This window comes from Sebastes umbrosus, chromosome 1 (assembly GCF_015220745.1).
Source record: "Sebastes umbrosus isolate fSebUmb1 chromosome 1, fSebUmb1.pri, whole genome shotgun sequence".
Classification (NCBI taxonomy): Eukaryota; Metazoa; Chordata; class Actinopteri; order Perciformes; family Sebastidae; genus Sebastes; species Sebastes umbrosus.
The window spans coordinates 36,638,528-36,652,736 of record NC_051269.1 but is presented as its reverse complement, the minus strand read 5'-3'; the positions used below and the strand labels follow the sequence as shown (position 1 = coordinate 36,652,736).

Sequence of the window (14,209 nt, the reverse complement as noted above, 5' to 3'; positions counted from 1 at the left end):
TCAGTAGAAGCCACTTAAGTATAATTTTGTTAAGTATATCTCTGATAAGTACGTAAAAAGTAAACTGAAAGTATACTCTTGTATTTTAAGTTTAAATTAATTACACACTTGAATAAACGTCTTCTTGGTAAGGGAAGTGCTTCAGCGCTGTGCACATGGAGATCCTGCAACACTAAGTAACAAACATTAAAACGAGGAGTCTAAAGGTAAAGAGGGAAAATCCCCCTAATCCCCTCTTCAACACAGACACCTTTGAACTCAAACAATAAACTCGGGCACACCCTAATTGTGGAGGGGTTTGAGTGATCAGCAGTACAGGCGCATGAAGAGACATGCCAATAGCCCCAATGAATTACTACAAACAACAATGTGTAAAGCACTCCACTGTGGCTACTTTAATAGAGAGTTAATGGGGGGTGGGGGTGGATAATGAATGACAATAAAGCAAGAATCTGACACTGAAGTACAGATTATAAACGTGTGCTTCAGTGCTCGAAATGTCCTTTTTGTAAAATAATTAGTGAACTGTTCGTCATAACTTCTTTTAAAATTTATGAAACAAATATGATTAATTAAACATTATTTAAACTGAATCTGCTCTTTTAGGGCAAACAATTCCAAAATAATTAAATGTTCAGACGAAGGCTGTGATAAATAATAAAATAATCATTTAACTAGTAATAATAATGATAAAAAAATTATGTAAACTTCATACTTTTAAGTGAAAGACCTTAAAATGTTCTTGTGCCCGAACCCAATATCTCCTAGTATCTTTTACTGACTATAGAAATTGAGTCTCTATATAATATGTAGGCGCATCCTGAGTGGGACTCTGCTCCTAAAACCTGAATGAAGAGCTCACACACCTCAGCTCTGCATGTGTACCTGTCTGTCTATCTGGCTGCCTATAGACATCCCATAATATATTATAGAGCAATACTACAAATAACAGGAAATCACCTTAACTATTAGTATAATGCAGGATAAGAACTGAGTTAGAGTTTTTTTTTTTTTTTTTAAATAGACTAAAGTGCAGAATAAAGATGTACATTGTAGAATACAGTAAAACTAGTCTTTAACTGTGCAGAGTAGAGCTGTTTGTGGTGTGCAGAATTAAAAAAGTAGCTCAGTCTATTAACTATTAACACTATATACAAATACACCACATTTACCCTATAATGTTCCAGTGTAAATATTATTGGAGTATTATAGGCCTACTATAGAAGATACACAGCCCAAGTATAATAATATAGCAGTGAAATCATAAATAATTGACTGCCACTGTTTAACATGCTTAAAGAAATAATAAATAAATAGGAATAAGTCGTAAGAGATTGCTGATACACACGCCAACATGTGAATGAGGGGAGTACGGGCACTTATTTTTTTCCCGCTTCAAGCACTGTTGTACTTTACTGAGTCTTGAGGACAGCGGTGACTGGATCAGCACGTAAAACTCAAGAAAAGGAAGTTAATGTGTCATAACCACAAACTGAAACGGCCTTTAAACGTCTGTCTTTGTGTATAGTTCACCATTGGAACAACCCATAAATGAACTAAAGTCACACAACCAAATTTCCACTAGCACCATACATTAGTCACTTCAGATGTTGTTTTTTTCCCCTCAGCAAAGGTCACTTTACATGGCTCATAAACGTTAAGAGCCCTCCCTATTCATTACAAACATTTGTAAACATTACTAGTAACTATTTAAGACTGTAAAAAATCTGTTTTCCTCAAGGACTCTTAATGCATGCCAAGAATTCCTCTAATTGACTATTCGGCCACATCATCATCCCACGCATTACAACCGAAGGAGGTTTTACACTATGTCGCAGCAGCAGCAGCATTGTGTAGCTGCTCCACAGACATCTCTCAGCCTCAGTGGGATGTACTGTATCTCATAATTTTATTCATACACCGTATTCTACTAATTTGCTTGATGTATACTGACTGAGTCCAATAAGAATCAATCATTACATCTCCCACTGGAGCTATAACCATTTGACTGCTCTAGCAGATGAATAAGAAGTACTTAAAGATGGTTTGTTTTGTCCATATTAGGATCTGTTATACTGTGTAACTGTGAAGGGTTTGTATTAGGGCTGTCAGAGTTAACGCGATGATACAGCGTTAACGCAAATTTATTTTAACGCCATTCATTTCTTTAATGCATTAACACAACTTACGATTTTTAAGTTGTAGCAGGCTGAGTTTAAAAGCTGGTAATCATATAAAACTCGAAAAACCTTAACTTAGGCTAAATTCTGGTGAGGAAAAACTGGCATGGCCATTTTCAAAGAGGTCCCTTGACCTCTGACCTCAAGATATGTGAATGAAAATGGGTTCTATGGGTACCCACGAGTCTCCCCTTTACAGACATGCCCACTTTATGATAATCACATGCAGTTTGGAGCAAGTCATAGTCAAGTCAGCACACTGACACGCTGACAGCTGTTGTTGCCTGTTGGGCTGCAGTTTAGTAGTATTTTTTAGTATTCATCGTTTCATGTCCTTACATTTTATTTGTTGTATAATTTGTTCTATTTTATATTATTTTTATACTATAAAATATATTTGCTGAATTTTTTTTTGTAATGCAAAACCTGAACATGTTTATGTGTACCTACTATCATGCAATGCCTCCAAGCGTTCACTCTCGTCATTGCTTGCGGCTTTTTAAATTAAATTCTTAATTGGCAAAAACTATTAGATTGTTTCGACATTTCAAATTTATTCTAATTGTTTAACAGGCCTTGATTGTTATTTATTTATTTATTAATTTATTTTAAGATAAGATAAGATATTCCTTTATTAGTCCTGCAGAGGGGAAATTTGTAGTGTACAGCAGCGAAGGGGATAGTGCAAAAAACAAGATGCATCAGCTAACACAGTAAAAAAAGAGCTGAACAAAGTTCAACAAAATATGAACCATTTAAATGGAAATAAGAATAAAAACAGACTACTAACAAATGGCTTAAAAGAATACGCTCCTTTTAAACTTTTAAAGATACTGATTTTAAAACATATTTGACTTTAATTGAAAACTTAAAACTCAAAAAATATTAATTGGCAAAAACTATTAGATTGTTTCAACATTTCAAATTTACTCCAATTGTTTAACAGACCCTTATTGTTATTTATTTATTTATTTTGTTTTGTTTTGTTTTGTTTTGTTTTGTTTTGTTTTATTTTATTTTATTTTATTTTATTCTATTCTATTTTATTTTATTTTATTTTATTTTATTTTATTTTATTTTATTTTGTTTTGTTTTATGTATTTGTTTCATCTATTCAACCTCTCATTTCCTTACATTTTATCTGTTGTATAACTTATTTTATTTTTATATTATTTTTGTACTGTAAAACATATTTTATTATCATTTTTTATGAATGAATAATGTGACCACGTTGATGTGTAACTCCTGTCACGCGCTGCCTCCCAGCGTTCACTCTCGTCATTGCGTTCGGCTTGTTACCGGGTGGGTGGAATACCTACGTCATCAAACTGCGACACATCGAGGAGAACAAGCCGCCACATTTTTGATGCGCCAAATTATTTTGGCATTTTCCATCGTTTTCACGGCTCAAAGTCAAAATATAACACATTCTGGAGGTACGTACAGTCATGTAGTTATCAGACTGGTCTGCAGATAATATGATGTGTGAGTAGGATGTTTGATAATTGTTGCATTTGGACGTTTTAATCCATTAAATTAGCTTAACTGACTCAGTATAGGTCTAAAACCTGACTCTGCTAACGTTAGCTAGCCTTCAATTCTGTTGTTTTATAACCTACATGATGACTCAGATAGTAGTGCATACACTCAAGCGTATATTAAACACCATATATAGTTAAACTGCTCAGATAATATCATGTTAACAAGCTAGCTAACGTTATAATGTAGAAACTAGCTGTGGTAATGTTAGTTAGCATCAACATTAGCATCTTGTCAACCTGCAACTGTTGTGGATGACGTCACTCACGTGTTCCCTGATATCTAGCCTGTATCATCAGGTATAAGCTTTATCATTATACTGTATATCTAGTCTATATCATCAGGTATAAGCTTTATCATTATACTGTATATCTAGTCTATATCATCAGGTATAAGCTTTATCATTATACTGTATATCTAGTCTATATCATTAGGTTTAAGGTATATCATCAGCTATATCATCAGGTGTAAGCTTTATCATTATACTGTATATCTAGTCTATATCATCAGGTATAAGCTTTATCATTATACTGTATATCTAGTCTATATCATCAGGTATAAGTTTTATCATTATACTGTATATCTAGTCTATATCATCAGGTATAAGTTTTATCATTATACTGTATATCTAGTCTATATCATTAGGTTTAAGGTATATCATCAGCTATATCATCAGGTGTAAGCTATATCATTATACTGTATATCTAGTCTATATCATCAGGTATAAGTTTTATCATTATACTGTATATCTAGTCTATATCATCAGGTATAAGTTTTAGGTTTAAGGTATATCATCAGGTATAAGCTATATCATCAGCTATATCATCAGGTATAAACTATATCATCAGGTATAAACCATATCATCAGGTGTAAGCTATATCATTATACTGTATATCTAGCCTATATCATCAGGTATAAACCATATCATCAGGTATAAACTATATCATCAGGTGTAAGCTATATCATTATACTGTATATCTAGCCTATATCATCAGCTATAAGCTTTATCATTATACTGTATATCTAGCCTATATCATCAGGTGTAAGCTATATCATTATACTGTATATCTAGCCTATATCATCAGGTATAAGCTTTATCATTATACTGTATATCTAGCCTATATCATCAGCTATAAGCTTTATCATTATACTGTATATCTAGCCTATATCATCAGGTGTAAACTATATCATTATACTGTATATCTAGTCTATATCATTAAGTTTAAGCTCTATCATTATACTGTATATCTAGCCTATATCATCAGGTATAAACTATATCATTATACTGTATATCTAGCCTATATCATCAGGTGTAAGCTCTATCATTATACTCTATATCTAGTCTATATCATTAGGTTTAAGGTATATCATCAGGTATATCATCAGGTATAAACTATATCATTATACTGTATATCTAGCCTATATCATTAGGTTTAAGGTATATCATCAGCTATATCATCAGGTATAAACTATATCATTATACTGTATATCTAGCCTATATCATCAGGTGTAAGCTATATCATTATACTGTATATCTTGCCTATATCATCAGGTGTAAGCTATATCAGTATACTGTATATCTAGCCTATATCATCAGGTATAAACTATATAATTATACTGTATATCTTGCCTATATCATCAGGTGTAAGCTATATCAGTATACTGTATATCTAGCCTATATCATCAGGTATAAACTATATAATTATACTGTATATCTAGCCTATATCATCAGGTGTAAGCTATATCAGTATACTGTATATCTAGCCTATATCATCAGGTATAAACTATAGAATTATACTGTATATCTAGCCTATATCATCAGGTGTAAGCTCTATCATTATACTGTATATCTAGCCTATATCATCAGGTGTAAGCTATATCATTATACTGTATATCTTGCCTATATCATCAGGTGTAAGCTATATCAGTATACTGTATATCTAGCCTATATCATCAGGTGTAAGCTATATCATTATACTGTATATCTTGCCTATATCATCAGGTGTAAGCTCTCTAACTGAGTGGTAAAAATATCAAGTCAAATAGCATAAGTCTCTTTATGTAATGCATAAATCATTGGCTAAGTACTATAAGCTAAAGAAAACTTACAACTATACTTGCAGTAAAAACTAATAAAATAGTAGTTTACTGAGAGTATACTTTAAAGCAGGGCTTCTCAACCTTTTGTAACTTGAGGCCCACGTCTGATTGTTAAAATAATTCCGAGGACCACCTTCCCAAATAAATGAATATCTTATCTTACCAGATAATGTAACGTTACGTTGCCTGTTACTGTGGTTTGGCTTTTGATGATATTGATGACAGACTAATGAATGTAGTCTACTGTTGTGTAAGTTACACCATGCCTCTGTCTTCTCTCTCAGGTGTACATTAGGACTAACATTAATGTACTATGAGTTTATTTGGGACAACCTCCGGGTTTGGAGCAGGAGGGACAGGTGTCTTTGGAAACGCAACAACAGACAGCCATAATCCCATGAAGGTAAACCAGTGGAGGACAGAACTAAAGCATCTGACATAAGTTGTTATGATGACTCACTGAAGCTGTGCTTTTACCTTTTAACTTGACAGCTTAATGTTTTACTTTGTTGTTTATGCTCCTGTCTTGTCCTACAGGATGTTGAAGTGACTTCACCTCCAGATGACAGCATCAGCTGTCTGGCTTTCAGTCCCCCCACCATGCCAGGGAACTTCCTCATCGGAGGATCCTGGGCCAACGATGTGAGTTATTTATTCTTAATAATTGGTGTACAGTAGGGATGCACCGATCTGACTTTTTCAGTCCCATAGCGATACCTGGGATTTGGGTATCGGCCGATACCGAGTACCGATCCCATACCAGTGTTTAATTAATAAGATGTATGCCGCACTGTGTGGAATTGACTGGGATCATTCTTTTATGTGTAAGGCAACATCAGGCTTGACTTAAATATCCTAACTTTTCAAAAGAAAATGTGACAAATAAATACATAGATGTAAATTTACTTAATTGTTATTTATTATTTAAATAATATATTGTGCACGAGCAACTTGGTAAAAAAAATCTTCAAAACTAAAAGGAATTACAATTCAAGTGTAAACCTTTGTAAAGCAACAATAACTTGATAAAACTTAAACAGGAATTAAAATTCCAGTATATAATGTATATAGGATATAAACTTAGAGATGAACTGAATAGATCAGCCTACAGTAGTAGATTGATTCAGTGAAGATTATGGATCATTTTTATATGAGATTCGAGTACAGTTGAGTTCCAGGAGGATCCCCTCACCAGGTTTGTCTTCCATAGAGGACTAGTTCTGGACCAGATAACGAGTATGTAGCAGTGGTGGAAGAAGTCCTCAGATCCTTTACTTAAGTAAAACTAACAATACCACCCTGTAAATTGTACTTAAGTACATTACTTATGTAAATGTACTTAAGTACAATACTTATGTAAATGTACTTGGTTACTTTCCACCACTGGTATGTAGTATGCTCACAAGTAAACACAGTCTAACTATGTGGTATCATCTGACTTTAGGTCCGGTGCTGGGAGGTTCAGGACAATGGACAGACTGTCCCTAAAGCCCAACAGATGCACACAGGTCCAGTGCTGGATGCATGCTGGAGTGACGTAAGTCTCATCATAATAAGTAATTTAAGCTCTGGAGTAGCTGCCATCTGCTGGGCCATGGAATAATTTACGATGTGCTATTCTCTTTAACCAGGATGGGAGTAAAGTCTTCACTGCTTCCTGTGACAAAACAGCCAAGATGTGGGATCTTAACAGCAATCAAGCGATGCAGATTGCACAGGTTGGATGAAAGCTTACAGATCAACTATGTGGTCATAAGAATGAAGCAGAATCATCTTACACCTCTTATTATTTCTCCTCACAGCATGACGGTCCGATCAAAGCAATCCACTGGATAAAAGCCCCAAACTACAGCTGTATTATGACTGGCAGTTGGGACAAAACACTGAAGGTACAACAGCACATTTCAACACATCTGTTGAAAAGACATACATTTGTTTTTAGCATTTAGTGTCCCAAGAACATCTGAAAAAACAAAAAACAAAATCATGAAATATGATCAGCCATTATGCTTCCAAAACAGCTTTCTGGTAAACTTCATTTCAGTCACCTCTTATCAATCGGTAATGGTCACTATTGAGACTTTTTTACTTGATGTATTTGCGTATACACCTAAATGTAACCACAACAATCACTTAATTGAGCTAATCAGAGAGTGGTATGTCAAGCTTTTTAATGTAGCATTGAGAAACAACCGCACAACAAACCACTTTTCTGTTTTTCTCTTCAGTTCTGGGACACCCGCTCTCCCAATCCCATGATGTCTCTGCAGATGCCAGAGAGATGCTACTGTGCAGATGTTGTAAGTGGTTTATGAGGAGTACCGCATGAATTGTAATACTTGATGAGTTGATAATTGAATATGTGATTTTTTTTTTTTTTTGTTGTTGTTGTTTTTCACCTCCCTGACTATTCTATGTAGGTGTACCCCATGGCGGTGGTTGCCACAGCTGATAGAGGGCTGATAGTTTACCAGTTGGAGAACCAGCCGTCTGAGTTTCGCAGAATAGACTCTCCTCTCAAACATCAGGTGAATTTTTTTCCTCCATGAAATATTTCTTTTTGTCTTTTCCTATATCTTTCTGTGCACATCGTGCCGAGTGTTGTGCAGTAGCGGCGCTAAAAGTACCGGCGTTACTAGTTTAACTACATTTCTCAGTAGCGTGATGGTAGCGTTGCTGTTTTCTGAATCAAATAGCTTTTCAGTTGCTTAGCTCTTCTATGGATCAAGTAGTGAGGTTTTCATCCACACAAGCTACGTTTCTGAAGCTCAAGCGCAGCTGAGCATTCTCAGTGATGCAACCGCCATACACAGACGTGTATGTGTAGCCAACAGAAGCACTTATGTATCATTTCCGCATCACTTACCAATCCTTGGACTGATGCTTACGACGTCTCCGCTGCAGGGAATACAGACACACAAGCTTGTGTTTACTTGATGGAAAGGTGGCAGACGATGATCCAGAGGGAGTCATCGTGGCCGTAGTAGACCTGCACACAAGGCCACAAACATATACTGTTTGATTATATTAATATGCGACAGTGTAGTACACTGTACATTAGTGCAAGGCAGATGGATATTGCTATGGTAGTAAGGTGCATGATTGTCCATGGATGTTAGAATTACTGTAAGTGTGCATTGATAGTTGAATATACATTATAAGAGATGTTATTAAGTATATTATTATATAATGTATATTAGGCCTCTATACAGTATGTATATTATATTGTATAATTTTATATTAATAAAGGTAGTTTACTGGTAGTTTTATGTACAGCCAGATTCATTTTCTTTGACTTGATGTTAAGATAGATGTAAGATATTTTGCTTTTCATGTATGACTCTCTTTTGATCCAATGTATTTTTCTGTCCCGCAGCACCGCTGTGTCGCCATATTCAAGGACAAGCAGAACAAGCCGACAGGCTTTGCACTGGGAAGCATTGAGGGCCGAGTGGCCATCCACTATATCAACCCTCCAAACCCGTGAGTGTCTAAAACAATTAATTTCTTACAAGTGAATGGGTTTTTATTTAATCCAGTGATGTGTAGGCATGCCTGATTATCATTTGTTTTTTACCATTTGACTTACTGTCAAAGGCCTGAAGCAAAACATGACATGAATGTGTTCCCGGATCCCTTTCAGAGCCAAAGACAACTTCACCTTTAAGTGCCACAGGTCAAATGGAACCAACACAACGACTCCACAGGACATCTATGCTGTAAGTTGTTCTGAATTTCTAAAACAGTGTTGACATTGTCAAATAATTGTATCCTTTGGGCTCTTAAATTAAATTTGATCAACATTTGTATTGGAACATAGACAAATTATACCAGTTTGAGGACTTTATTGTCAACAGTTTTGATGCAAAGTGTTATAATAGACCTTTTTCACAGCAGACATTCTGCTTGTCATATGTCAATAAAAACCTAGATGGAATTAAGTGATGGATGCCTTGGAACCGATTAAACTACAACTGAAATTTATATAATTAATTACATGTCATATCTGCAGTGCAACAGGTCTGTTAATAGTGTTTCATTTAATATCTGAGATCAATATTAATGTGAATATGGCTTGAAGGGTAACTTCAGTATTTTTCAACCTGGGCCCTATTTTTCCATAAAAAAGCTCACTTGCTCTCACACGGTGCGAGGGCAAGTGAGCAGCGCTAATGTAACTTTACGTTCACTACTACCATGCATTTTTTCACTGGCAGGCTCAGATTGTTATTATAAGTGTCTGACAACATTATGGAAAGGACGCTACAGAGAAATAAAACGTTTTCTTACCTTTCTCTTGATACGGTCTGTTTGTTATGGTGTCCAAGTCACGCTCAAGGAGAAGTCTCGTTGTGAAATCTGAATATCCGTATACCCTGGCTCAAATAAATCAAATTCAAAGACCTCATCCACATTGTTGAAATCATCTTAATATTCAGCCATGACATTGAAAATCTCTTAGATAACACTAAGCTACGCTTTCTGTACTCCAACACAACAAACTCTGCCTTGCTGGCACTCGCGTTTCCATCATGGATGTATTCCACTATTCCACCGTTATCTTCCGGCAACACGTCACCTCGCCAGATTTCAGAACGAGACTTCTCCTTCAGTGAGACTCTTTCCATAATGTCAGACAATTATAATAACAATCAGAGCCTGTCATGGCAAAAACAAGCACTTTTAGTGGATGTAAATGACGGCGCCAGCTTGCCTCAATAGCTCCATATTGCAGCCTGTGAGCTGCTGCTGTCTACAGCGCTCTCCCTCAATACTGGACCAATTTCAGAGACTGTTGTCGCTATTAGTCACTTAGACGCAAAAACACGGGAAAATATGGCTCCAGGTTGAAAAATACAGAAGTTACCCTTTAATATTAATGTCATTACATTTTTGTATTTCTGTTGCATTTGTCATATCCACTGATTTTTTAATGCTATTTGGTAGACACCATCTCGCTCGACAGCCCTTTTTTATCTTTTCACAGACTCCATCATTACATTATAATCCCTCTGATAACACCAACCAGCCTCGTTATAATGTTTCCTCATATCTCACCTACTGATTTCCATCCTTCCCATCAGGTCAATGCCATCTCCTTCCATCCTGTCCATGGCACACTGTCTACCGTTGGCTCAGACGGGCGCTTCAGCTTCTGGGACAAAGACGCCCGCACCAAGTTGAAGACCTCAGAGCAGCTCGACCAGCCCATCACGGCTTGCTGCTTCAACCACACCGGCAACATCTTTGCATATGCTTCCAGTTACGACTGGTCGAAGGTAGGAGGCGTAAAATCTCAAGTTGTGAGCAGGTGTTTGTATTTCACTTGAATTAGGGGTTGGCGATATATCAAATAAACTCAATGTATTACGGCTTGTTCTACGTGGGATGTAGTAAATGACTGTATCACCAGTATAAATATTAATTGTCATTTTTTAAGCCGTTGGCATGAGACTTGCTTTGGCATTTCGCTTCTCCCACGGCTCTCTCCCTCCCACAGACACACTCTCCTGGGTGAGTGTGTGTGGCGTACGAGCGTGGATGTACGTATGTTTTTGTATCTGGAGGGAAGCAGGGGACTGAGAAAGAGCCTGGAGAGAGTGGAAGAAGTGAAGCACCAAAGGGAGTTATACGTGTTGAAGTCGGAAAAGATGATGGAAGATGCGCCTCCACTTCAAAAAAGATGTTACCGCTTTTAATAATCGGTCTCTGAGCATATGGGACATACTGGTTTTGAACTGCCTGTGGGAAGAATGAACGTCTGTCTGTCCATTCTGGATAAAAAAGCTCTGTTTTAACTGTCTACTTTCTCTTTTTAGAGCACAGCACTTATTGTCTCTTGTCTCGTTTCTCCCGTGTGTTCATCTCCCTCACTGCTGCGCCAGTTAAAATAGAAACGCTCTGTCAAAGTGTAATAATTCTCATTATTTATCTGTTATAAGTCCGATGTATATCGCGATTTAGCTTAAAAAATATCAAGATATTATTTATAAACCATATCGCCCAGCCCTAACTACAATAGTTGAAAACTGTTGTCATACAACACATGCTGTCCTTCTCTCCTATTTTGTAATATTGTGCTCTCATCTGAATTCCTCAGGGCCATGAGTACTACAACCCCCAGAAAAAGAACTACATCTTCCTGAGGAACGCTGCCGAGGAGCTGAAGCCTCGGAACAAGAAATGGTGAGAGAAGGGCAGCCGCTGTCTGTAAACCTGGAGACCGCGGTCGCCGTACGGGGCTGCCCCACTTCCTCTGTACCCCTGTGACCTGCACTGGGGCCTTTCAAGGCACCCCATGATCCCTGGCATGCATGAATGTGGGCAGTGACGATATAGACATGATTCTGATCTCAGTACTGCCGTGTACTACAAGTAGCCACTTTGTATGGGAATGCTACCCTACTGGTCTGAGTGAGTCATTTTGAAGGCTTGTGTAGTTTTTGCCGTAAACATTGTATACAAGCTGCATTTACACCTGTACAGTCCGGACATTTGGGATGAAGCCTGCTGGCTTTTTTAGGGAATTTAGCTTATTATATAAGCAGTAAGGCTTTGCAGTGTATTCAGTGACATTAAAAGGTATTTAAGGATTATTTATTAAATTATGGAGATAATGAAAAGATTCAAGAAATATTGACCAAAGGCAAGCAATGGTTTACAATGAATCAACAGTCATCTGCAAGGATTGATTTATGTCTGCTGAAGAGTGATATCGTACTGTTTATTCTGTACAAAAAGGGACACAACCTTTCAGAAATAAACAAAACAAAAATCAAGAAAAATGTTCTGACTGCTCCCTCCTGTCTTTAGATTCGTCGTGCCAAGTCGCATCTCTTGTGGGGAAATGCGGAAGACCTGCTGCTTTAGTGTGTGTATACGCTCGAGACAGACTCCTTCCTTTCGGCAAACACCTGGACCAATGCCGCCGCGCTGCGTACTGTGCATGGACCAATCAGAGGGGCCTACCCAACCTGGCGTTGATGACAGCTGCGTGGTCGCAGAGGTCATCATAAAAAGGGAGGGATTTATTTGTCATTCATCTTGATGTTTCAATTTCTTTTTTTTATGTGTCCAGCTCCTCATTTTTTTTACAGCTCTCCAAAGACTCTTACGATTTGCTGTTAGTCGGTGGTTTAGCTCCATGAATGAAACTGGGATGTAAAATAAATAACCAAGTGCATACTGTTAGATTTGAACATGTTTATTCCAACCTGAGGGAGTAGGTTGTGTTTGCCGTATAAATGTTGGTTGGGGATTCACAGAACTGTATAGTGCATGCGAAAACCATGAACCACTATCATGTTTCAGCTGTAAATCTCTTCATCACATGGGTGGAATCATCACAACATCAAAATTATAAACTTTGGACAACATCTGTATCACAATGACCTCTCCTGTGTGCTTGTTTTAACCCTAGTTGACCAGCAGGTGGAGCATTTTGCCCTTCAGTGTCTTTAACTGGCAGCAGTTACTTGAAGAAAAAGTCAGAGAGCTAAGCAGGACAAATGAGATCAAAGCAGGTCAGTGGGGTCCTTCATCCAGGTTGAGTCCTTTTGACTGAGTTAAACAGCTGGAAATGGGATTTATCAAGTGGATATGAATGAGGCAGCTACAAAGGCCATGTGTGAAAAGTGAACCAGTTCATAGAGGAGAAGGTGTGAATTAAATGCCTTTTTATTGAGGTCATTAGAGTATCACCTCTCTGTTAGCCTGACCCGCGGTACTTAGCAGTGGAACTCCAAGGCAGCGGGGGTGGGAAGATGCCACAGCTCACCGGCTCCTCTCAGCTTTCATTGGGTGACACTAGTACCACTCTTCTAGACCGCTGTCTCCTGTACTGTTCATTCAAACAAGTTTCTTAATATAACAGAGAGTCCTCCAGGTTGCAAAGCTGACTCACTGGCTCCTATAAGCACCAGGACTTTAATATAGTTTTTATTTTGACAGTCAAGCAATTCGAAAGTTTACTGTTTGATTGACCTGTTGCTTCTGACACTTGGATCTGCCCTTTCCTTTAAAGAGATTATCAGTGTTTGTGAGTCGCACGCAGGGACGTGTAGACAGTATGAAACTGGAAAAAGAAGAGCTTTGAGCTCAAGTGTACACCTTTTTTTTTGCAAAATATGCCAATCATTTGCTTTTATGATGGGTTAATATGAGGTGACCTGTTGTCGCGGGCCCAATGAAATTTGTCATTGTACTTTAACCAGTCTATTTCACAAAAGTGTGTGTGTATACTTGTCTGAACTTTGACACTGGTTCTCCTAAAGGGAGCAAGAAATAATCACTAACTTTATATAATTATAGTGCTGTAGTTTTAAATGAATCATCCGTGATATGTTGTACTGTAACACTAGTCCAGATTAATATATTTGTGAGACCACATT

General features: G+C 37.2%; 2 protein-coding genes across 3 annotated transcripts in view; one reads left to right on the top strand and one right to left on the bottom strand.

Moving 5' to 3' along the window:
• Positions 1-14,209, bottom strand: part of LOC119492355 (inositol hexakisphosphate kinase 2-like) — a 1,011,171-nt gene that overhangs the window by 793,123 nt on the left and 203,839 nt on the right. The window lies entirely within an intron of this gene.
• On the top strand, positions 3,441-13,207 carry rae1 (ribonucleic acid export 1). 2 transcript variants are annotated; one of them, XM_037778099.1, is made up of 13 exons: positions 3,441-3,616; positions 6,104-6,222; positions 6,357-6,461; positions 7,264-7,356; positions 7,451-7,537; positions 7,622-7,708; positions 8,048-8,119; positions 8,240-8,347; positions 9,196-9,302; positions 9,463-9,538; positions 10,904-11,098; positions 11,920-12,005; positions 12,633-13,207. In XM_037778099.1, coding segments are annotated over exons 2-13 (1,107 nt in total). In that variant the 5' UTR covers positions 3,441-3,616; positions 6,104-6,132; the 3' UTR covers positions 12,634-13,207. The 2 variants fall into 2 exon arrangements, with proteins under 2 accessions (XP_037634027.1, XP_037633944.1); XM_037778016.1 differs by lacking the exon at positions 12,633-13,207 and having other exon boundaries at positions 11,920-12,009.

Excerpts from the sequence above, each read along its gene's own strand:
- rae1 (XM_037778016.1), top strand. The coding sequence starts at position 6,133 with ATGAGTTTATTTGGGACAACCTCCGGGTTTGGAGCAGGAGGGACAGGT. Across the intron at positions 7,357-7,450 it reads TGGATGCATGCTGGAGTGAC|GATGGGAGTAAAGTCTTCAC; the intron begins GTAAGTCTCATC and ends CTCTTTAACCAG. Across the intron at positions 9,303-9,462 it reads TATATCAACCCTCCAAACCC|AGCCAAAGACAACTTCACCT; the intron begins GTGAGTGTCTAA and ends GATCCCTTTCAG.